This window comes from Moschus berezovskii, chromosome 9 (assembly GCF_049115385.1).
Source record: "Moschus berezovskii isolate FMDL1 chromosome 9, NW_MosBer_1.0, whole genome shotgun sequence".
Lineage (NCBI taxonomy): Eukaryota > Metazoa > Chordata > Mammalia > Artiodactyla > Moschidae > Moschus > Moschus berezovskii.
In genome coordinates, this window is record NC_142468.1 from 14,564,658 (window position 1) to 14,590,074 (window position 25,417).

The 25,417-nt window shown below is 45.5% G+C and overlaps 1 protein-coding gene and 1 pseudogene across 1 annotated transcript in view; one reads left to right on the forward strand and one right to left on the reverse strand.

Moving 5' to 3' along the window:
* Positions 1-1,051: 1,051 nt before the first annotated feature.
* SPTLC2 (serine palmitoyltransferase long chain base subunit 2) overlaps positions 1,052-25,417 on the forward strand; it is an 87,186-nt gene continuing 62,820 nt past the window's right edge. Inside the window, exon 1 of the mRNA XM_055437499.2 lies at positions 1,052-1,313. Coding sequence (XP_055293474.1) covers positions 1,182-1,313 — 132 coding nt within the window. The 5' untranslated portion in view covers positions 1,052-1,181. The remainder of the gene's footprint in view (positions 1,314-25,417) is intronic.
* LOC148776395 (protein transport protein Sec24C-like) lies at positions 14,782-18,937 on the reverse strand (annotated as a pseudogene).

The window sequence follows — 25,417 nt, forward strand, 5'->3', positions numbered from 1 at the left end:
ACTGTGAGAGGAAAACCATAAACTTTTTTAGCATCATACATGTATTGACCTCCCTGGTAGCTCAGTCGGTAAAGAATCTGCCTGCAGTGCAGGAGGCCTGGGTTCGATCCCCGGGTCAGGAGGTTCCCCTGGAGAAGGAAGTGGTAAGCCACTCCAGTATGCTTGCCTGGAAAATTCCATGGACAGAGGGGTCTGGTAGGCTACAGTCCATGGGGTCGCAAGAGCCCGACACGATTTAGTGACTAAACCACCATTTCCTCTCTAATAACTATGGGGATATAGATAAAAATAGGTGAAAAATAACGTATATAAATATATATTAAATGCTTCTAGTATGAGCCGGGTATTGTGATAGATGCAAAATGGCTCATTAATAGAATTCTTGCAATGAGTCTATTAAGCAGGCCGTATTCACTCCATTTTAAAGAATTTGGCTCCCAAAGTGGTTAAATACTCAAGGTTTAGCTTCTGGTTACTGGCAGACCTGGAACAAGACCAGGTTTCTTGACTCTCTGTACAAAAGAAATTGTACAGAAAACCCTGAAAGTGAACAGATGTGAAGGGCAAAGAGACATGTGAATTATTACTTAAAATGTGTTACTGTACGATAAGCATTATAGAACGGTGAGGGAATGTCAAAAAAAAAAAGGTATCGTGTAAAGAAAGAATTAGCTAATTAAATAGAAGGCTGGGACTCAAACCGAGCACTTCCCCCGGAGGCAAAGGCAGAGAGGGCGCCACCGTTCCAAGAGAACCGGGAACCCGCTCTAGAGACTTGGGTTCAGCCCAGCTGCCAGGTCCAAGCTTTCCCCCTTTAGCAAACCCTCCTGACACACCCGCGAAGCCGCATCGTTCTAGCCCGTGATTGGCCAGGCGGAGCGAGGGTCCGCCTCCTCCCCCACTCCTGATTGGCCAGCGGCCCGCTCAGGCGCACGCCACTCCTGCGCGCTCGCCCCGGACCGGTCTCGGGCTCCCGGGGGCCCCGCCTTGGGCGCGCCGCAGGCTTCGGCGGCAGCGGGCCCCGCCCCCGCGCGACGGCCCCGCAGGGAAGCGGCGGCGTGCAGCCATTTCCGGTTTCGGGGAGGCGGGAGGGGCGCGGAGCGGGACTTCGGGGCCGCCGCTCCCTCGGCCGCCGCCTACAGAGAGCGTCTGCCTGTGGCCGCCTGGGTTCTGCCGGGACGATGCGGCCGGATCCCGGAGGCTGCTGCTGCTGCCGTCGCCCGGTGCGGGCGAACAGCTGCGTGGCGAACGGGGAAGTGCGGAACGGGTACGTGAGGAGCAGCGCCGCGGCCGCCGCAGCCACTGCCGGCCAGGTACGGAGGGACCGGGCGGCCGGGGGCCGGGGGGCCCGGTGCCCGCGAGCCGGCGCCCGTGAGGAGAGGCGGCGGGGAGGTCGCGGTGAGCGTCCGCGGGGCTCAGAGGTGCCGGCGGCCGCGTCCTGCCGCTGACCCGGCCTTCCCGCCGCCGGGAGGCTCTAGGGCGGCCGCTGGGGCTCCCCTATCTCTCTGCGCCTGAGGTTTTCCCCCCACCTCACCCCACCCCACCTCGGAGGTCTGGCTCTGCTCTGCTACCCGATCCCGCCAGAAGTAGGTGCTGCCGCTCTGGGGAGGCAGGGAGTGCCCCCCGCCCCTCGGAGCCCGCGAGGGTCCACTCGTGGGCTTTTGGTTTTTTTGTCCCCCCCGCTTCGGAGGCTCCCTCCTCCAGCCCTTTCAGGTGGTTTTGCTTCTGAAGCCCTCCGGGGAAAACCACATTTAGAATCCTCAGGAGGCAAAGAAAAGTTAGGAGGTGGTACCAATTGGAAACGCACCCTGTCTCTTCCTTACCCCTTTCCGCAAAGCGAGACTTTGGACCACAAACCTGGCAGTGAACCCAGTCCAGAGGCTTAACAGCACGATGGTCTTGGTGCTAGGTGAGAATCCTTTCCCCCGCCCCTACCATCCCGGGCTCCAGGTTGAGTTAGGTGGTCCTTTTGACCCCATGCAGGAGTGCTATCACGCAAGGGATTTTTTTAGCCTGGTGATAACTGGAAGTCCAGGTGGGTCAGAAGTAAAGAATCCTCCTGCCAGTGCAGGAGTCACAGGAGACGCGGGCTCCATCCCTGGGTTGGGAGGATCCCCGGGAGAAGGAAATGGCAACCACAACCAGTGTTCTTGCCGAGATAATCTCTTGGACAGAGCAGCCTGGAGGGCTAACAGTCCATGGGGTCACAAAGAGTCAGACCAGGCTGAGCCCAAATGCACAACTTGCAATGAGTCTGTCTACTAATTCACCAAGGCTGAGTCATCAACCAGGCCCTGGCAGTTCTGAAATATTTTGAAAAGTTCTGAATTCAAAGCAGTAATGACTGTCAACTTTCCAGTTCTGTGGACTGACAGGTATTCTGAAACGTGTTTTTAAAGAGGAGCTGGTTAAAAAGATGAAAGGTCAGTCTTGGCGGAAGAGTGTTGTGATATTGTGGTTGAGTTTAATACTGATAAATCTCATTAAGAAATTAAGGAAATCATTTTTTTTTTCAGAAGTAGTCTGTTCCCCATAGCAGGAAATGTGACTGTTGTAATTTAGTATTACTGTAAATATGTGCCAGCTTTCTCCCCCAATCAGTAGGTACAATAGATAGGTCTGATACTATCTGGCGTGAAACAGAAAATAGGTGTTTCTCCAGGTCTTGTTGAGATATTAAGTCTGTAAGAGTTAGAGGGGAAATACTAAAAGAGACTTGGCCTCCCCTGAAGTTTTAAGGCATAAGACAACAACAGACTCAAAATTTTGTTTCCATTTTTGAAGAGATAATTGTATGAGATAGGAAGTGATAAGAATCAGCTCATTATAAGCCCATTGAAAAAGTTGTTTTCCTAGCAATGGCTAATGAGATAAAATTGTTGTGGTAGAGCCTGTAACAGGGAAACCTAATGGTGGAAAACAGAAAATACATCGCAGGCCAACAAGTGCATTATGATTTTTAAGAGCGAGGAGGAAATCAAGAGAAAGGTGTTCACGCGTTAGAGGTGCTTTGTGTTTAAGTGCTCTTTTCACTTACCATACTTGTGTTCAGAGTTAGTATTTGTAGTAAATAAGATTTCTCCCTCCCATAATCCTGAATTGTTTAGCACTGGTGGGCATGACATTTCTTCAGAGATTGCTGACTGATATACTGAAGAAATATTAAGCTGCTGAAATGAAATTTAAAAATCTATATAACTGGAAAACTTGTCTTTTTCTACTGTATCTTAGTGAAAATTTTCACTCAAGACACACTGGTGGCATTTGTAGGAATGGTTTGGTGGAGTGCCCAAAGAATATTTGGGGCTGCACTATCCCTTCTAGAAAACAGTTTCTCATGAGTCTTTTATTTTTTTAAGACAAAGACTTTAGGTATTAATTTTTATGCTAATAGGAGGACTTGGCTGTGGGGTGTTGTTTCCCCCCTTTTTTCTTAAGCAAAAGAAATTTCATGAGACAAGAATATCTTTAAAATATTTGTTGGCGTTGTGTTTGTTTTAACTGAAAGGATGTGCTGTGGTTCCCCAGAACTCTAGCGCTCTGTGTATTTTCCCCCGGTTTCTGGGGGAAATATGGCAGATTATGCCATAAAAATACACCTAACATGTTAAGTGCACAGGCTTTAGTCTTGCTTTTACTAAAAAGAGAATGTAGTGTGGTTTTTAAATCTGAGATATAAGTTCATTTCTTCACATATTCCACTTTTTTGTTTTTTGACCGGGCCCTGAGTCCTGTGGAATCTTAATTCCCTGACCAGAAATCGACCTGAGCCCCCTGCATGGGAAGCATGGAATCTTAACCACTGTACCGTCAGGGATGTCCCCTGTTTGTCTTTTAATGAACAGAAGAGAAGTTAGACACTTCTAAGGTCCCTCTATGCTCTCCGGAGTCTACGTTTCTGTGTTTGAAGGGATGAATGTGTATGCTGGCCTCTTTGTTGGATTTGGGTTTAGAGTTTGAGTAAATATCAATAGATGCTGTGGTAGAAAGGACATTATGAAACAATCAGATATTGTTTGGTTTTGTGTTCTGTTTTCCAATTCTTTTTTTTACTGCAGCAAAATACACGTAACATAAAATTTACCATATTAACCATTTGTAAGGGTCCAATTCAGTGAACTTAAATACATTCCCGGTGTCATGCATCCATCCACACCATCCATCTCCATAACTCTTCATCGTGTAAATCTGAAACTCTGTGCCCATTAAACAGTATCTCCACGTTCTCTCCCCCTTCCAGTCCCTGGTAGCCACCATGCCACGTTCCACTTTTTTGTCTTTTGGTGACTGACTTTTTTTTTTAGCATAGCATCCTTGTGATTCACGTTATGTTGTAGCGTGTATCAGAATTTCGTTCCTTTTTAAAGGCCAAATAATATTCCGTCGTGTGTATATATACCGCGTTTGCATAGCCATCCATCTGTCAGTGTACACTCAAGTCGCTTCATGTTTCAGTTGTGAATCATGCCACTGTCAGCCAATAACTCTTAAACCGTGCTTTCAGTTCTTTCAGGTATACACTTGGATATGAAATTGTTGGATCATATGGTATGTTTAATTTTTTGAGGAAACATGCTACTGTATGACACGGTGGCTGTACCACTGTACCGTTCCGTCAGCAGTGCGCAACGGTTCCAGTTTCTCCCCATGCTCACCAACACTTGTTATTTTCTGTTGTTGTTTTTTTTTTTACAATAGCTGTGAGATTTATAGGAGAAAAATGTGTATATATCTACACCCACTCCTGTGTAATTTCCTAAGTGATAAAAGTCCTGGGAGCATCTTTTGTTCTAATATTTGGTCTTTGACCTCCAGTTTCTGACTCAGTTTCACATTTCCTGGATGATAGAAACATCTTTTGTTCTAATGAGCTGACTCGCATTTGGCTTCTAAATGGGAGCCCCGGTCACCAAAAAGATGATTAGAAGCTTGGGATTTGGGACTTCCCTGGTGGTCCAGTGGTTAAACATCTGCCTTGTAATGCACGGGACACGGGTTCAGTCCATGGTCGGGGAACTAAGATGCTATATGCAACGGAGTGACTTGAGTCCCGGTGCTGCGACGGGGTCTGAATGCCACTGCCACGACTGAGACCCAATGCAGCCAAAAATAAACAAGAAAAGAAGCTTGGAATTCTCAGCCCCACCCCCAGTTCTCCAGATAGGGGAGAGAGGCTGGAAATGGAGTTAATGATCAATCATGCCTGCGTGATGACGCCTTCATAAAAGTCCAGAGAGGACTGGGTTCAGAGAGCTGCTGGGTTGCTGACCACGTGCATGGGCTGGGACAGCGGTGCACCTGGAAGCTTTGTGCCCCTCCCCACATGCCTTGCCTGCATCTCTCTTCCATCTGTATCCTTTGTTATCATCTCCTTTTATAACACACTGGTAAACAGTAAGGAAACAGTGTTCCTGGAATCTGTGAGCTGCTGTAGTAAATTAACCAAACACAAGGAAGGGGTCCAAGGAGCCTCTGACTGGTCAGAGGCACAGGTGATAACCTGGACTTGATGCTGGCATGTGAAGTTGGGGGTGGAGCAGGGCAGGCTTGTGGGACTGAACTCTTGCCTGTGGGATCTGATGCTGTCTTCTGAGTGTAGAAGTGACTTAAATTGTAGGACATCTGCACTTGAAACTAACAACATTGTAAATTAACGATATTCTTCAGTTTTTTTAAAAAAGGAAAAAAATTGCAGGACACCCAGCTGTGTCACAGTATTGCTTGGTGGTATGTAGCAGCCCCCCTTCCCACCGGTTTCCCCCTCCCCGGCCCCCGGATACACATGTGGTCAGAAGTGTTAGTGGTATGGCAGTGTGAGAATTAAGGAGAGATATCACAGGAAAATTAGTTTTTTTTCTGTACAGTAGCCATCCTTAAAGGTGGAGACATTGCTGTTTTTTAACGACGATGGCAGATAGAGTTTTCACAAGGAAGAGAAGCGGTAATTTTTCTTCTCTGCCATTCAGAGGGAGTGAGAGAAGAGAGTCAGGATCTTTTGAGGTAAAGGGTGGCAGTTAGCATTAGGGAAGCTTTGAAAGAATTAGAATTGGAAGCTTTGGCAGAATTAAGAGCTGGAAGGAACCTTAGGGGTTTATGTAATTCAGTCCCTTTATTTGTAGGACTTTATTAAAAAACTATATCATTAAAAGTAATCTTGATAGATGATCCTATCCTATTTTTAAAGACCTCTAGAGGTTTTGCAGGAAATTTTCTTAGCAGCAGTTTGGAGTATTCAGTGATCTTAATTACCAAGAGTTGATTACTGTGGAGTTAACATTTGGTTAAATAAATGCCATATTTTGGTTGCACCTGAAATATAGTACTGTTGGTTTCTGCTTTTAAAGCCCCTTGTTAACATTACATTTTTTCTGTCTTCCATTTCTTTGAAGAACTTTTGAGATTTGTTTATACATTTAACTTTCCTAAATTAGTTAACAACATAGAAGAAAAAAACGATCTGCTTTTGAGAGAGTTTGAACGTAAGTTTTTCCCATTCAGTATCAGTTCAGTCGCTCAGTCGTGTCCGACTCTTTGCGACCCCATGAACTGCAGCTTGCCAGGCCTCGCTGTCCATCACCAGCCCATTAGGAATAGTTTTATGAGATATTAGAAGAATGACAGCCTTCTAGTTGCCCCAGTAAATAAGATTTTATCTTAAGGAATCGGGGCACAAGTTATGTTCTTATTTAAATAATAAACAAAGTAGAAAGAACAAAGTACTGGTTTTGCTGCTTGGAAGAAGGCAAATGAGTAACTAATGAAAGGTGGATTACTGAGTAGCTACTAGCTTTTGTTTCCAGTGAGAGGAAACAGTACCTGGGAAAAAAGTTGGTTATGACACAGGAACTGGAGGAGTAGCTAGAACGGTGAATATACCTGTTCAGCTTTCACAGGGCCTGATGAGACATCAGAAGACCTCAAAGCTTTGCAGAAATAATGTTGTAACTATTTACAACTCATGGGATTAGATGTTTGTTTCAAGTGCTTTTTGTTCCAAGAGGAAGAACATTTCAAGTCTTACTAGTTGGATCTGAAAGATTCCAGAGTCATTTGGGGAACTGAGGAATTCTCGTTAATAAAAATTCTTGGGAAATGAGACCAGTATTTAACACATAAATCACTGTATTCTTTCTGCCCCCGCCCCCCACTGTATTCTTAATATAGGATCTTAGAACTTGGATATTCAGGGCAGGCAGGCTTGCCCATTTTTTAAGGTTAGCCTAGGTGGCCTAGAAACTTCATAGTGTTCTGAGCAAGTAGTTAATTGGTTGAGATTCAATTAGATTCCATTTTTGAAAGAAAGAAGCAGTGTTTATTGGCAGAATAGGCAATTGAGAGGGATGGGTAGAGGCTGTGTTTGCATTCTGAGTGGGTGTGCCTTACTTGATTAAATACATGGTTTGTGGCCTCAAAAGCCAGTTGCCTTCTGAATTGCTTCTAAGAACATTTCTATAATATAATTTGTAATTTGTGACTTAATGTGAATTAAGCAAGTAAACCCTTTGCTCTTGCCTTATTCAAGCTCAGAAAATTTATTGTAACGTTTGTTGTCTTTAAGACTACCTTCAAGACCCGTTGTGAAGGTGAAAGTGGTGATTTTTCCTTTTGTTTTAAAATAGTTTTTCCTTCTGACTGTAGAAATAATACATGTGTACTGTAAGACCCTAAAGGGCTGGGATAACCCCTGTGTTGGGGGCTCATTTTTGAATGTGATCTGTTGTAAATCAGTCTGCTGTTTTCTGATATTTCTGAGTAAAAAATACACAGTTATACCGAGACTATGCATGTGATCCAGTGTTACTCTGCACGTTGAGGTTGGGGAAAGTATTCAACAATTTTTATGATTTGGAAAGCTTTGGAAACTACAGATAAAGTACTGACCTGTCCAGTGTGGTGGTTTTGAATTATTCTAAAAACTACAAATAAAGTACTGACCTGTCCAGTGTGGTGGTTTTGAATTATTCTAAATAATAAGCCTTCTTCTGCTTAGTAAGTAAGCCCCTTCAGCAAACATCTGAGCTTTTACTATTTGAATTGTGCCTGGTTTGTGATAGGAACTAAGGAGATCTTAGTTGAAGGAATGAAGGGGTAGTGGTTGAAGCCATGGAAGTTGGTAAAATAGATAGAAAAGGGCATTAAGGAAGCAGAGGAGGCACCAAGGATGTAATATTGGGGAATCCTAATGTTCTTGGGAGAAGATACACATGCACACACACACCACTGTTGAAGAAAGTTGATTGGGAAAGAAGAGAAGTGTTGGGAGGTGGTGTGAGAAAGCCCAAGGAAGTGGAGGGTGTGTCAGTAAGGAGGGGTAAGCAGCAATCTTGGTGGTGAGAAACTAAGGATAATAATAGCCATAAGGGGCTTCCCTGGCGGCTCAGCGCTGCAGAGTCACTGCCGATGCAAGAGACACGGGTTTGATCCCTGGTCCGGGAAGAACCCACATGCCGAGACGCAACTAAGCTTCCGTACACCACAGCTGCTACTGAGCCTGTGCCCTGGAGCCCGGTAGCCACAGCTGCTGAAGCCTGCGGGCCCTAGAGCCTGTGCTCCGCAACAGGAGAAGCCCCTGCAGTGAGGAGTCTGCGCACCACAGTGACGAGTAGCCCTGCTCGCTGCACCTAGGGAAGAGCCCGTGCAGCAGCAAAGACCCAGCACAGCCAAAAATAAATTTAAAAAACAATTTTAAGTGTTAGTAATAGGTACCATTTACTGTGGTCAGAGCTTCTCCCAGCTTTTCTACCTAGCTAATCTTCACAAGAGCTTGGGTAAGTGAATATTATCTCCATTTTACAAGTAAGACTGAATTCCAGACCATTTAAATAACTGGCCCAGGTAGTAAATTAACAAGACCAGGTTGTATTCAGGTTTGTCTTAATTTATCATGTCACTGGATTTGACAATTCACAACTTGAACAAATTAATTTTTGAGGACTTTAGGTATTAGGAATGACAATAGAATTCATCTCTTGAGAGTTGGTTATAGAGGCTGAACTTTCCTTGGATTTTTCCTGAAATGAGCTAGCCTCTCACTACTGCCTACCACACATATTAGAAAAAATAGTTTGGAGCTTTACTCCCATCACACAAGCTATGCCATGCTCTGAACATATATTTCCAGAAGTGTCCTCTTTCTTTTGGCAGGCACATGTAGAAAAGAAGGGAATCCACATTTTTTCCTTGCCATCAGGATAAGTTCCTGATTTTTTGTGAACTTACCTCATATGGAATGGACTAAGAAGTGCTTCCAAAGCCAGCCATAAAGTAAATCTACATTTTGATGTTACCATATTCCTATTGATAATTCAGAAATGCAGGCTTCCAAGTGTGCACTCACTGCTCGGTCTCCCGTCAGCCGCACCCTGTGGGCTCTGGGCAGTGACGCTCTGCATAGGAGGTATTATTGTCCCTCACCACCCACATCTCTGCAACACTTTCCTGTCTCTTAGATAAGCACGGAGGTACGACAGACGGATGTTGCAGGAAACCTGTATGCCAGTGCAGGTCTGCCACGAATTCTACATTTTCTTCCGAGCTCTCTTCCACCTCTAACATGTTCTGGGCCTGTGCCCTCCCTTCTGTCTTTGTAGTGGGCGTGAACTGGAAGGGCAGCCGGGTTTGCATTAGTCTCCATAAAGCCAGTAAAGCACAGCTTTTGCACACACAGCATCAAACAGAATTAAATGTTTAGGAAAAATGCAACAGAAAAATTGCAGGACTTGGATACTGAAAACTACAAAACATTCTGAAAGAAATCAAAGATCTAAGTAAGTGCAAAAATATCCAGATATTAAGGGATTAAAAGACTTAAGATTGGTCTCCAAATTCAGTGCAGCTCCTATCAATGTATCAGCTGGATTTTTTGGTAATATTTAAATCTGGTCCTGAAATTCATACGAAAACATAAAGGACCCAGAATAGACAAAGTCTTGAAAAAGAACAAAGTTGGAGGACTCACCCTTTCCAATTTCAAAACTTACTGTAGGGACTTCCCTGATATTCCTGTGGCTAAAACTGCACTGCCAATGCAGGGATCCCAGGTTTGGGCAGAACTAAAACCCTTACATTTGTGGTCAACTGATTTTTCTACAAGAGTAGATAATTCAAGGGGAGAGAGAATGATCTTTTTAAAAAGTGTGGGGGCAACTGGCACATGCAAAAGATCAAAGACCTAAATGTAAGAGTTACAACTACAAAATTCTTAGGAAAAAACATAGGGATAAACCTTTGTAGACTTTGGTCAGGCCATTTTCTTTTTTTTTGTCCATGACTCCAAAAGTATCAGCAACCAAAGGAAAAAAAAAAAGATAAATTGTTCTGGATCAACATTAAGAACTGTATTTCAGAGGAGACCATAAAGAAAGTGAAATGAGAATCCATAGAATGGGAGAAAGTATTTGAAAATCAAATCATATAGCAGATAAGAGGCCTGTTATCTAGGATGTATAAAGCACTCTTCTAACTCAACAATAAAAAGACAACCCAAGGAAGTTCCCTGTTGGTCCAGTGCTTAGAACTTGGCATCTTCACTGTCATGGCCTGGGTTCAATACCACCACACAGCATGGCTGAAAAAAAAAAAGACAAACCAGTGTTAAAACGGACACATGATTGTGACAGAAGCACCCGTTAGAGACCTCTGCTGTACACACTGAAGAGGGATATCTTTATCGTCTCCTGCACAGGCGTGGTTTGTATGTAGGAAAAGGAAGCAGGTTATTTTCAGGATAGCTAAGTTAATTAGTGTTAGTTCTGGTTTCCTAGAAACAGACATTTTTCTTAGTAGGGGAAATGAAACTCAGATAGCCTCTGTCTCAATTCATGTGTAGCTGATAATATGAATAGGAAAAATAGCTAATTATATGAATAGCAAAAAATGAGCACAAAGGTTGAGTTTAAAGTGAAAGTCTCATTTTAAGCCACTGATAATTTTTAAACAGATTAAGTTATATTATCTCTGAAATAATTAAAAGTAAATTTGATTCATAGAATATCTCAGGAATATGACTGAAAGTGAAAAAAAGTGTTGGTTGCTCAGTCGTGGCTAACTCTTTGGAATCCCATGGACTTTCGCTCACCAGGCTCCTCTGCCCATGGAATTCTCCAGGCAAGAACACTGAAGTGAGTGGGTTACCATCTCCTTCTCAAGAGGGATCTTCCCAACCCAGGGTTTGAACCTGGGTCTCCTGCATTGCAGGCAGATTCTTTACCATCTGAGCCACCAGGGAATATGACTAAGAAGTGGCAATTTAAGTGGAAAATGTAGAAACTTGCATTCTCATCTTGACTTTCAATCCAGCTTTCTTGTGACTGGACAGATTGCTTAAATTTCCTTGGTTTTGTTGTTAGTCATGTGAGGAGGAAAAGTGGGACAACTTGAGAAATACTTGTGCTCAAAATGCTTCTCACTTTGTGTGCAGTTTTCATTCTGCATATTTATATGTAAACCCCTTTAGAGAGTATCCTTTAAAAAAGTTTCTCTATTCTCTTTTATCTCAAAAATCATGATGATATTTGTCTTCTTTTTCTCTAAAAAAAAAAATAGAATTCTTGAGGACTTGAAAAAGGACTATCTTTTATTTGTATCGTCAAATACAGGGTATAGATCTTTACATATAAATAGAAATGAAATATTTGCTGAATGAGTGAAAAGAATGAGATGATCATGATGATTTTGAGCTTGTTGGTAGGAAGGGGTCTCTGGGTTCCTAGGAGAGTCTGATGTCCAAAAATTATTTTTGCAGTTTTAGAAATGTTAAAAAAAAATTAAACAGGAGAATTCTATACTTCTGGAGACATGAAATTAAAGGGAGAGATCAAGGTGTGAGAGAAACCCCAAAACTTTGTTGTTCAGTCGCTAAGTTGTGTCCTGCTCTTTTTCAACCCCATGGACTTTAGCCCTCCAGACACTTCTGTCCATGGGATTTCCCAGGGGAGAATCCTGGAGTGGGTTGCCATTTCCTATTTCAGGAGACCTTCCCAACCCACATCTCCTACATTAACAGGCAGAATCATTACCACTGGGCCACCAGGGAAACACATACCCCAAGACCAGCAGTACTGAGATAGAAAGCTACTCTATACCGTGCCTTCCCTCTTTCAGTCATACTCCTGTTCTCTCCCAGCCTCCTGGGAAAGCAGCGGTTTTTGGTTGGTTGCTGGATGTTATGACTAAAAGACTGGCAGAGGCTAAAGTCAGTTGTTTTTTGCCTTTTGCCGTTTGCTCTCTTAGAGATATGGGAAGGGCCTGAGCACCTCCATCTAACCAGGTCTTGAGTTTGGTGGGCTGGGCAGAGTTTTTAGGTAGATTCAGTTCACTCTAGTGAGTACATGGCAAGCCACTCCAGTACTCTTGCCTAGAAAATCCCATGGATGGAGGAGCCTGGTAGGCTGCAGTCCGTGGGATCGCTAAGGGTCAGACACGACTGAGCGACTTCACTTTCACTTTTTGCTTTCACACATTGGAGAAGGAAATGGCAACCCACTCCAGTGTTCTTGCCTGGAGAATCCCAGGGACGGGGGAGCCTGGTGGGCTTCCGTCTAGGGGGTCACACAGAGTCGGACACGACTGAAGTGACTCAGCAGCAGCAGCAGCTAGTGAGTACAGTGTCTCAAGGATGGGATCCATTGTGTGTTTGTTGCAGGCTCCTCCCTCTAGTATGACCTTAACTCCTAAGCGTGGTAAGATTGTGGTTGACTTCACATCACCTTTTTAGTCCATCTCCATAGCTTCTCCAGCACTTGATAAATGTCCTATGCAGAAAACTGGTCACATATCCAGGACTCTTCACACCAACCTATATAGCTCTTATAAACTCTGTTGGTTTTTCTTTTCCTTGGTAGAGCTCTTCTGCCCATGGCAAGTCTAGTTATGATCTCTTGATGATCAGATTCTGTGAATGCCGTGAGGAGAGAAAATGACCAGTGATTTTAGCTCACTGAGGAAAGGCTCTTCCCTCTCTGGAATCTTAGTTCACCTTGTTCTCTTTGTGTGGGAAACAGTTTCTCATTGTCTTTAAAACTACTTCTTGTTTTGAGTAATCTATATAGTTTTATCTAGGTTTTCTGTGAAAGTGATGGCTTGGCTCTACCTATTAACTGCAACTTGGAAGCAAAAGTCTCAGTGTTGTTTTTGATTTTTTTGTTTTGTTTTTGTTGCTGTGTGACGTTTAAATAAATACGGTCGAGACGGCCTGTTCGTAAAATTGGGAGGTAGGTAGTCCTGAATAGGTCGGGCGTGGGATCTAATCTTTGTTGTCTTGCAGCCTTTAAGGGTGCTGTTCTTCAGTTAACGTCTTCAACCACATCCACATTCTAGACCACAGGCAGAGAGGTGAGAAAGTGGAGGGAAGGCAGCACTTGCTGTTTTAAAGGATGTACTCCAGCCCTGCTGTACCCATCATTTCTGTTCACTTCCTATTGGCCTGAATTCCTCACACGGCTGTCTTTTGCTCCAAGAGAGATTGGGGAATGTGGTATGTAGCTGGGTAGCCTTGTGCCCAGAGAAAACTGAAGAACGTCTATCGCTAACGGGAATTTAAAGAGAATGTATACAGGGGGCCACTTAGCTGTTTCTTCTGCAGTATGGTAGAAGGAAAACCTCTAACTGGAGTGTCTTTTTTTTTTTTTTCCTCTTCTAAACAATCAGTTTTCTTAAAATCTTTTTTTTTTTTAACTTTATATTTTTAGCTGCTCTGCAGCCCTTGGACCACCAGGGAATTCCCTACGTCTTAATTTTATTTCTTTACAAATTGAAGATACATTGAAAAATAAACTAATGACGAGGAATGGGAGGTCCAGAGCAGGAGTATCCCAGGCTGGGAGCAGGCAAACCTGGTCTCTGTCAAGCCCAGCCCTTGTCCTGCCCCCGCCAGGTTTGGCTGGAAGATAACCATCAGGCTCTCTGTCAGTACCGAAGCCTGTGGAGAGACTGTGTCCTGGCAGGAAGGACCGGCCACCTCTGCTTTTCTCCCCATCAGCCTCCAGCTTGGAGAGCGGTGTTTCCAGCGGGAGCTCAGAGTGAGATGTGGGCTGGTTCCATGAGGTACTGCAAGTTGATGACGAGGCTTCCTGCAGAAGTGTCCAGTGTTGGGGCCTCTGCATCTGGAAAGGAGGCTGATACCTCTCCCAGGTCTCAATACGTTTTGCAGCTCTGTTCCCAGGCCCATTTGTGTCTGATAATGTGCCTCTATCCACCAAGGGATCACCAGTCACTGTAGGAGAAAGAACAAGCCATGGACGCCGCGCAAGAAAGCTGGTCAACCCCCCTCAGTGACCGAGTTGGTTGTTGACGTCTAGACCCTAGAAGACTGACCACTTTCTCTCCACTCTCTGTGGTTTACACCCTGCCCTTGTGCACCTGTGTGTGTGTTTATCCCGAGCATAGCAAGTTTGTTGATGAAACAGCTGAATTAGCAGCCCTTCTCCCTGGGATCCCTACTCTCCTTGCCTGCCCTTCTCTTCTTGGAGGCTGGTCCAAAGGGACATGTAATATTGTGAGGGTCTGGGTGGCTCCAAATCCCCCAACACCAAATCACATACAGTGAGCTGAGAAACTGCATTCCTCACAACAGGATTAGCAGGAAAAGGAGGGTAATGTAAGGGGATAAGGGCCCCTTCCAACAGCAAGGCATGACAGAGTGGTCAGGTACTTGAGCCAAGAAAGAAGGTGTCCCTTACGCTTCATTTAAGGTCAGCTTGTGTGACTTGCCAGCTGTGGAGCTGCTGTCCTGGGGTGCTCTCTGGAGGCTGGCCTGGACCCTGCGCTGTTTACCCACGTGCTCTAGCCCAGTTGCTGCCCGAACCTCCTGTGCCTGTGACAGAGAAGGTCCTCATGGGATCCTCCCCCGCTCAGGCTCTTGTTTTTCACTGGGAGGTGTTTGCACTGCACCTCCAGCTTGTCCTCTCGTCTCACTGCGATAAGCTTCATGTACTGTCATCTCTGTGCCCTCAGACCATCACTGAGGCCTCGCGCCTCCTTGGACAGCAGATTATCCCAAACTGGCAGAACATCCGACCCCTGGTGGCCTCACTGAAGGAGGCTGAAGAAGCTCTGGACAACACCCTGCTGGACAGTTGCTCCCTCCAGGGAAGAGGTTGAGCCCATTCTCCAGCAAATACAGACCCCTGTTGCTTAGACACTCTAGATGCTCCAGATACTGATTTAGTGGTATTCTCAACGGGAGACTTTGTCAGCAGTAGTGGCTGAGGATGGAACAAGACATCGGTCTCAGCCACGTCCATGGAGGTAACCAGCCTTCGGACTTGGGCACGGTCATCATTAGTGACCTCAGCTCCAGGACGTCACTCTTCAACACAGAGTTCAGGTATACTGGGGGCAGCTTCGGGTCGGACACGACTGAACTGAACTGAACTGGGAGCAGCTTCATGCCCTGGGAAAGGATCAACTGTCCTACAGAGGAGGAGCTCGCACAGTTCTTTCTGTAACAGGCCAGCATCTGGGCACAGATGAGAGCCTTAGGAATAATCTTCACAGGGCTGTTCAGAATCCCGCCCCACTGCCCCGCCCCGCCCCTCCCTGCCCCAGGCTGTGGATGCAGAACCAACGCTGCTCTGCACAGCCGGGGTAGAGCAGGGCACACCGCAGGGCTCCACTCCCCTCATTGAGTCAAACGTTATGCTTAAACCCCCAGTCACCATCTTGTCCCCATCCAGCCCCACATCTGTTGTGTCACTCATGTAGAAAGCCCCAGAGAAATCTACAGCGTAGACATTAGTGCTTGTCTGGACCCGCAGTCAAAACCAGTGACCTTCTCTAGATCCTGATTCTGGTCACTAAGGAGCTGCTGCTGGTCATGCTTCACCTGAAAGCAGGTGTGTTAACAGAGAGCCGCCAGCGAGCCGGGGTACTGCAGAGAGCATCGCCATGCCCACACACAGACTCCGGAAGAGGGCGAGGTCTGCACCAGAGCCTTGGGCCACAAGTTCTTTGGCCAGGGTCCGATAGGCACCCGCCTGAGGCTGAAACAGTCTTGTCTCCTGATGAGCTTCCTGTCCTCTCTGTTATTCAGTCTGCCTAGAGCCTCTGGGCAGAGAGTGAAGAGGAACTAAGAGCCTCTTGATGAAAGTGAAAGAGGAGAGTGAAAAGGTCGACTCAGCATTCAGAAAACAAAGATCATGGCATCTGGTCCCATCACTTCATGGGAAATAGATGGAAAAACAGTGGAAACAGTGTCAGACTTTATTTTCTGGGGCTCCAAAATCACTGCAGATGCTGATTGCAGCCATGAAATTAAAAGACGCTTACTCCTTGGAAGGAAAGTTATGACCAACCTAGATAGTATATTAAAAATCAGAGACATTACTTTGTCAACCAAGGTCCGTCTAGTCAAGGCTATGGTTTTTCCCGTGGTCATGTATGGATGTGAGAGTTGGACTGTGAAGAAAGCTGATCGCCGAAGAATTGATGCTTTTGAACTGTGGTGTTGGAGAAGACTCTTGAGAGTCCCTTGGACTGCAGGGAGATCCAACCAGTCCATTCTAAGGGAGATCAATCCTGGGTGTTCATTGGAAGGACTGATGCTACTGCTGAAGCTCCAATACTTTGGCCACCTCATGTGAAGAGTTGACTCACTGGAAAAGACTCTGATGCTGGGAGGCATTGGGGGCAGGAGGAGACGGGGACGACAGAGAATGAGATGGCTGGATGGCATCACCGACTCGATGCACATAAGTTTGAGTAGACTCTGGGACTTGGTGATGGACAGGGAGGCCTGGTGTGCTGCGATTCATGTGGTTTCAAAGAGTCGGACACGACTGAGCGACTGAACTGAACTGAACTGCCCGAGACTCATTGACATTGACCAGGAAGCCATCCAGCATATTACCCACATGGGATACAACTGTCATCTGTGGCTGGGCCAGGGAGCTCTCCGCATGGTACAGGTGGAGCACCTTAGTACAGGTGACAAAGCCAACGGGGATCGCTGACTCTTCTGCCGCACCCTCCCTAGGAAGAAAGTCTAACAGCACCTTGGGCTGCTCACAGAGGAGCCTAACAAGACCACTCCTGGTGCCATTATAGGAGACGTCAGTCATGAAGATGAAGGCAAGAGTCGTGGGGAACGTGATGTTCTTGCAGTCATCCACAGTGACCAAGAATCCGTAAGAGCCCAGGAATAGCTCAAGATCATCATAAGCACCCACACATTTGCCTGTATGAGCCAGATGTTGAAAACACTGGGGCTAGGGTGGGGAACATCATTGATACAGCTGCAGGAGTAGCACTGGAAGCTTTTCCCTCCCTCAAGGAACTGCATGAAGGGCACATACATGGTTTGCAGTGATTGCAGCGCAAAGAGCCCGGTTCCCCGTGGTCAGTGTTACACAGTGAAGCCTCCTTTGGGGGCAGCCTTGCCAGCGGCCTGATGACAGCTGCCGGGACACCTGAGCCTTACCCATGTCAGATGGGCACGGGGTAGTGTAGGCTGTGCATCGGATGTATCGGGGGCTTGCATTCCCTTGGTCATTCACCAGGAGGTTGATGGTGACTAAGGGTGGCACCTGGCCCCATACTCCAGTAACAGATGGCGCTGATCCCCGATTGTTCCTGTCATCTCAGTAACCTCAATAGGGCTTGGGATGGCATCAGGGTCCAGGCACTTAGGAAGCAGTAGTCGGGAAGCCCTGGCTGCCTTACGAAAGTGGCTGCTCCTGGGTTCAGTTCAGTTCAATCGCTCAGTCGTGTCCGACTCTCCGCGACCCCATGAATCACAGCATGCCAGGCCTCCCTGTCCATCACCAACTCGCGGAGTTCACTCAAACTCATGTCCACAGAGTCGGTGATGCCATCCAGCCATCTCATTCTCCGTCGTCCCCTTCTCCTCCCGCCCCCAACCTTTCCCAGCATCAGAGTCTTTTCCAGTGAGTCAACTCATCGCATGAGGTGGCCAAAGTATTGCAGTTTCAGCTTTAGCATCAGTCCTTCCAATGAACACCCAGGATTGATCTCCTTTAGAATGGACTGGTTGGATCTCCTTGCAGTCCAAGGGACTGTCAAGAGTCTTTTCCAACACCACAGTTCAAAAGCATCCATTCTTTGGCGATCAGCTTTCTTCACAGTCCAACTCTCACATCCATACATACGAAAGTGGCTGCTCCTGGGTAGGGACTTCTATAATTGGTCCGAGGCCCCTGGCTGGTCCACAGGAACCGTTTTGTTGCAGCTGGTAGCCTAGCTTCTGGGAAGAGTGTGTGGGTGGTTGTGGTCCTGGGGGCCAGTCGTTTGGATGCTAGAGGACAGAGCTTGAGGGAGGGGAGCACACTTGACTGGGCTGGCTCTGGCTGTCCCCTCCCCCTCAGACTCTGTCCAGCTCAGAGTGTGAAGCTGGAGGCCCGTAGTGGGACAGATTGCTAGGGAAGCTGGGCCCCAGGGTGGCCCTGAGGATAGGAGCCATGCAGACCAGGGTTAGGGAACCTTCCTGATGCTGAGGGGCAGTGATGTTGGTGGGCCATAGCCTAGCCTCACAGTGGGAGGGCCACAGCCCTGCCGATCAGTATTCCAGCCAGGTGAGCAGTCACCTGTGCCTTTGTCGGGGGAGGGCCAGAGGGCTGAAGCGAGCTGGCTGGCTGACCGCCAGTGTCAGCCCAGATGGCTGAGACCCAAGGCTCCTGTGCATCTGGACAGTGGAGCTTGGCCCATTTTGTTCATCTTCTTGGCTAAACTGGCCCTAGGCTGTCTGGCCACAAGGGCTCTGTGCTGTTGAGGCCGGAGGTGCTCCTGGGGAAGGTAGGGGAGGGGTCTGCTGGGAGCCTGGTACTGGGCCATTGTCGGCTCCACGGGGCAAAGGGGTGGCTGTGGGTCCTGGTTGCCCACCATAGCTGGATGATAACCCTGAGTAGTTGGGCTGGGGCTGCCCAAAAGGCAGCCCGGGTGGAGCTGACCGGTTAACCAACCAGCGAGCCCGACTTGATCTCATCCAGCTCCGGATCCAGGCTTGACTTCATTGCTCACATCAAGGCTCCCAGGCTCCACTTCCAGTTTCCTTAAAATCTTGTTAAATAACCTATTACTTGCCCTTTGTTTTGTGATTTTTATGCTGTGGAAAATTAGTCCTATTTAATGGTGATGAGCATATTCTCTGTAGTTAGACAAACTTAGCAGACAAATATTATCTGAATTGTGATTTATGGCCTCTTTGATTTGTTGCCCTTTAAAAAAAATGCTAGTTCTGACTTTCCCCCCTTTTTGGGAGTGTGTCGTCATGCGTATTAATGAGAATGTAGGGAGAGGTTACTTACAGCAGGCAGTTAGAATCTGATGTCCCTTAATGTAGAGAAATGAGTACTTCCAATGTTGAGCCAGGTATCCCTTTTCCTAGATAAGATCGTAAGCAGTATTACAAATGCACAGAATTGATAACGTGGGAGCCAGTTTTTAAAATTTACTAAAGCCCTAAAAGTTTTCAGGCTATGCCAACATACAAAAAACTATTTTAGTAAGTGCAGGAAAAAAGTTCAAAAAATATTTTTAACACAGATTCTGTGTCTGTTATATTTCTTTCAGTTGATAGCAACTGACTCTCACTGAACAAAAAGGCGACTTACTGTCAGGATGATGAGTATACAAGCAAAATCAAAAGGAGGGAGTGGGGAGGCATTGATGAGCCACTCAGAAAAGGTAAAATGATAGGAAGTAACACAGTGCTTGGGAGTTACTCCCTGCAGCTAGTTGTGGACCTTTTCCCCAGGATGTTGGCGGTCCAGTGCTCTTCAGACTCCTTCACCAGTGAAATTTTAAATCCCCACGTGAGAGAGTTAACAGGGTTCATTTTGTGCCTACCCCTGTGCCAGCCAGTTGTGAGCCAGGAAATCAGGTCCTACTGCACAGGTGTGACCACCAGGCGCCCACCCCTGGTGTGAGGGAATATTCCCAGAAAAGGGAGACCGATGTGACTCTGGTGGCCTTTCCAGTTTGCACCCACTACAAAGCCACGGTGGCAAGCACTGTGTTCCAGGCCCAGAACACATTAGAGGCGGAAGAGACCTCAGGGAAGACCTCAGCCCCGCCCTGGCACACGATCTCTTGTTACACTCATCAGTTGTACCTTGATGCTTATCTGGAGACAGAGGAGTGCTGCAGAGGTGTGGGTAGTGGGTGCCGGTAGCAACTCCTGTGCCGAGCGCCACTGCACAGGGTGCACGGGGAGCCGCAGGCTGAAAGCAGCAGAGCGTACATACTTGGAGTTTGCAAGAGGAATACGGGAATGTGGAAACACAGCTGGCTCTGGAAGTGTTTCTTAGTCCATTCCATCTGAGATACTAACCAACAAGAAATCAGGAATTCATCCTGATTTCAAGAAGAAAAAAAACGTGGACTCCCTGCTTTTCAAAATGAGGACACTTCTGGAAACAACACGTTCAGAGTGTGGCATAGCTTGTGTGATGGGCGTAAAGCTCCAAACTATTTTCTCTAGTATGTGTGGTAGGCAGTAGAGAGAGGCTAGTACATTGCAGGAAAATTCCAAGAAAAGACCATTTCAGCAGAACTGATTTTTAAGGAACAGCACAGCACATCACTGGAAATGAATAGGGTTCATTTAAAAGAAAAGACATAACAGTCCTTTGATTGTTGAGGCATAATGGGTGGTTCATATTGAACTTTAGTTTTTAAAATAATGTCTGTCCCAAGCTCTCCGCCAGGTGGGCACGTTCTGTGGTGATAAGGCAGGTCCTGTCATCCTGCTGTCATGTTCAGCGGGAATGTGTGTGTTTGCTTTAAAAGAAATCATGCTTCTGTGATTTTGTGTTTATATCAGAAATGTAAGGTTCCATTTTCCAGTAATTACTTCCTCATTATTGCTTCATTACATAGTTGCTTTGTTTGCTTTTATGGGATTCTTGAAACCTCTGCTCAGGATTATTCCTTCTAGTTATTTTACAGTGAAACCCCCCTTTTTTTTTCTTTTCTGAAAAGAAAGAGAGAATGCAATACATTATCAAAATCTTTCTTTTGCTACAAAAGACACTCTTAGGACAATTAGCAAAATCTAAATAAAGTCCATATTAGTATTCTAGCAATTTCCTGATTTTGATAATTGTCCTGTAGTTAGGTAAGAGGACGTCTTTGTTTTTAGAAATATGCACTGAAGTACTAAAAGATAAAGGTACATTATAACTGCTGCTGACTCACAAATGGTTCATGAAGAAAATTCCCTATTATTCTCTCTCTCCATACAAACACACACCCTTCTTTTTTCCTGAACCAGTTGAGAGTAGGTTATATGCATTATGTCCCTTTACCTCTCTCTCAACTCAAGCTTCTCTAACAAAATACCATAGATAGGGTGGCTTAAACAACAGATATTTGTTTCTCTCTATTCTGGAGACTGGGAAGTCCAAGATAAGATACTGGCAGGTTCAGTTCTTAGGGAGGACCCTCTTCCTGAGGACCCTCTCTTCCTGGCTTGAAGACAAGCACTTTCTCATAGTATGCTCACATGGCCTTTCCTCAGTGGAGATCTCTGCCTGCTCTTCTTCTAAGATCAGATGGGCTTCCCTGGTGGTAAAGAATCTGCCTGCCAATGCAGAAGATGTAGGTTCGATCCTTGGGTTGGGAAGATCCCCTGGAGAAGGAAATGGCAACCCACTCCAGTATTCTTGGGATTACTGGGAAATCCCATGGACAGAGGAGCCTGGCACGCTACAGTCCATGGGGTTGCTAAAGAGTTGGACATGACTTAGTAACTAAACAACAACAATCACATCAAGGGCCTCCCAGGTGGCACAGTGGTAAAGAATCCACCTGCCAGTGCAGGGGACAAAAGAGTCTCGGGTTAGATCCCTGGTCTGGGAAGGTCCCCTGGAGGAGGAAATGGCAACCTGCTCCAGTATTCTTGCCTGGAAAACCCCGTGGACAGAGGAGCCTGGTAGGCTACAGTTCATGGGGTCATAAAGAGTTGGAAACGACTGAACACGGTCACATCAAAAGGGCCCCACCCTTGGGACCTAAACACATCTATCCCCCAAAGGCCCAGCCTTCAGATACCTTCACACAGAAAGACTTAGGCCTTTAACATCTGAATGGGGGCAGAAACACAAACACTCAGCCCCTAACATTCTGCCCAAGGTCCTCCTGTGTGTGCTCAGTCAGTCACATCCAACTCTGCGATCCCATAGACTGTAGCCCACCAGGCACCTCTGTTCTAAAAGTCATGTTTTTTCAGTTCAGTAGCTCAGTCATGTCTGACTCTGCGACCCCATGGACTGCAGCACACCAGGCCTCCCTGTCCATCACCAACTCCCAGAGTTTACCCAAACTCATGTCCATTGAGTTGGCGATGCCATCCAACCATCTCATCCTCTGTCATCCCCTTCTCCTCCCACCTTCAATCTTTCCCAGCATCAGGGTCTTTTCAAATGAGTCGATTCTTTGCATCTGGTGGCCAAAGTATTGGAGTTTCAGCTTCAGCATCAGTCTTTCCAGTGAATATTCAAGGTTGATTTCCTTTAGAATGGACTGGTTGGATCTCCTTGCAGTCCAAGGGACTCTCAAGAGTCTTCTCCAACACCACAGTTCTAAAGCATCAATGCTTCGGCACTCAGCTTTCTGTATGATCCAACTCTCACATCCATACATGACCACTGGAAAAGCCATAACTTTGACTAGACAGACCTTTGTTGGCAAAATAATGTCTCTGCTTTGTAGTATGCTGTCTAGATTGGTCATAACTTTTCTTCCAAGGAGCAAGTGGCTTTTAATTTCATGGCTGCAGTCACCATCTGCAGTGATTTTGGAGCCCCCCCCAAAATAAAGTCTCTCACTGTTTCCACTGTTTCCTCATCTATTTCCCATGAAGTGATGGGACTGGACGCCACGATCTTAAGTTTTCTGATGTTGTTAGCACTTAATAAATCCTATCCTGAGTGCTGGTTGTACAGTGAACAGAAATCAACCTGGTGCTTTCCCTTATGGAATATTATACACAAATAGGGTGATAACACCATTGTTTTTATTTGAATCACGTCAGAGTTCATATTTAGCATTCAGATGGTAAAGAATCTGCCTGCAATGTGGGAGACGTGGGTTGGATCCCTCGGTTGGGAAGATCCCCTGGACAAGGAACTGGCAACCCACTCCAGTATTCTTGCCTTAATAATCTTGCCTGGAGAATCCCATGGACAGAGGATCCTGGCGGGCTACAGTCCACGGGGTCACAAAGAGTTGGGTAGAACTGAGCGACTCACACACATGTGCTTTGACTGAGGCCACATTATAGAAGTTGCTTCACAGTTGAATCTCAGTTCATTAAAATGCATTTAATTTTATTAAATGAAGCTGTGAGAGAATCACACAGTATTTCAAAGCAAACTAAGGATTCAGCTTCCTGCTTCATGCTCAGTCCAGCCAACTGTGTAAATTTACATGGTCTTGCTGGTTTGGGTGTGCCTGAAAATAAAGGGAAATATCTTTTTTAAAGAGATCCACCCACAGCATTCCTGGCATATGTATCTGCACACAATTGTTAAGAGACATAGGAGCTCTGAAAATTGCCTTACTTTTTATTCATATGTTCTATTGAGAAAAAACAATTCCAACAATTTCAGAGTTAAAAGATGAGTTAGCTGCTGGTATTCAAACAGTGTTCCTACGGCAAAATATTTTTATAGTTTTTTTTTTTAAGAATCAGGATGTTATTTTTCTTGTGTTTTAAATGATCGTGATTTTGCTTTGTCCAGCTTAATAGCTTGCTTGCATGGTATTTTAAACATTTTTTTAATCTTCAAATATTGACTTATTTTTAACTATTCTGTTCTAAACACATTGCAGCTTTGCTCCTGCATAAAAGTTTACTACGCACTAGATGTTAACACAGACTTCCACCTCTGGGGAAGAGATTGATAAAGACCTAAGTCAGTTTTATGAATAGTTTTCAGAAGTTCTTTAGGCACCAAATTGAATTAGTACCAACAGATTCCATGTATCTCGCCTATGCAATATCTTTCCTCCATCAAATTCAGTAATTTCTTCCCAAAGTGTTCTGACTTGTAGCATTCTAGTAGCTTTCTCAAGCTAACATTCCCAGGATACATTCATCTAAAATATATTTAGTCCTTGGATCAGGTTGCCTGAGAGTCCAAGAAAGAGTCTTCTATTCCTTTGGAATTCTTAACTCTAGTACAGTGCTCAATTGAAAATACATGTTCCTGGTAAATTGTGATGGAAAGGGAAGCCTGACGTGCTGCAGTCCATGGGATTGCAGAGTCGGACACGACTGAGCGACTGAACTGAACTGAAATTGTGATTGACTATCCTCACAGCAGTTGGTTGTTTCAGAGTTAAGATTAAAAGTACGTACAAACTACTTCAGTGGAAATTTACTCTAAAGCAGCATTTCAATTAAAATTGAACAAAGAGTAAAAAGTTTTCACCTATGAGATCAAAAGTATAGTATGTTGGTGTTTATGTGTTAAAATTTGGATATCCCTAAAAAAAGGAAGCTAGGCATAATCTTGGAGAAGGCAATGGCACCCCACTCCAGTACTCTTGTCTGGAAAATCCCATGGATGGAGGAGCCTGGTGGGCTGCAGTCCATGGGGTCGCGAAGAGTCAGACACGACTGAGTGACTACACTTTCACTTTTCCCTTTCATGCGTTGGAGAAGGAAATGGCACCCCACTCCAGTGTTCTTGCCTGGAGAATCCCAGAGACGGGGGAGCCTGGTGGGCTGCCGTATGTGGGGTCGCGCAGAGTCGGACACGACTGAAGCAACTCAGCAGCAGCAGCAGCAGCAGGCGTAATCTTACAGTGTTTGGAGAGTCACTCCGTCAGGATGAGGGAGAACAGAATGATTTCAGGACTGTCACAGGTCACTCGAACAGTTTTCCCCTTGTGTTAGATTTCGCTTTCTTTTTGCTGTCTACAGTGCTGGATCCCTCTTATGTAAGCATTTTACTTCTGCACATAATTCATTTGTGTTAGCACGAACAACAAAGGCCAGCGTAAACTATGTGTTTTCATAGGGCCTTGTGGTGATAATTATTTGAAGTGCTGTGGCTTGATGACTTTAAGAATATAAGCTAGTAAAAGATTTATGAATGTTTTATTCTAAAACTGAATTTACTTTTGATTATTTGTAAGCTAATATGCTATTTTCAGAACAGGCATTCTCTTTGTCCATTTCTATTTTCTTCATTAGAACAAAGAAAATTATGCATTCTCCAACTATACCATTTTAGGATCTCTTTCGTAAAATCAAATGATAGAAATCAGTGTTAAGCATTTTTCTTAGACAGTCCTCCTTCCCTTGTTTCTCTTTGCTGTTCAGCTGAAGTATAAATAACTTAAAACTTACTTCCATTGAAAAAAATTATGCCCTGCTTAGAACTTAGTGGATGTTTGGATTGTTTTATTTTTTTGACAATTACCTTGAGAGTTCTGAAGGTTACACATCTGTAGG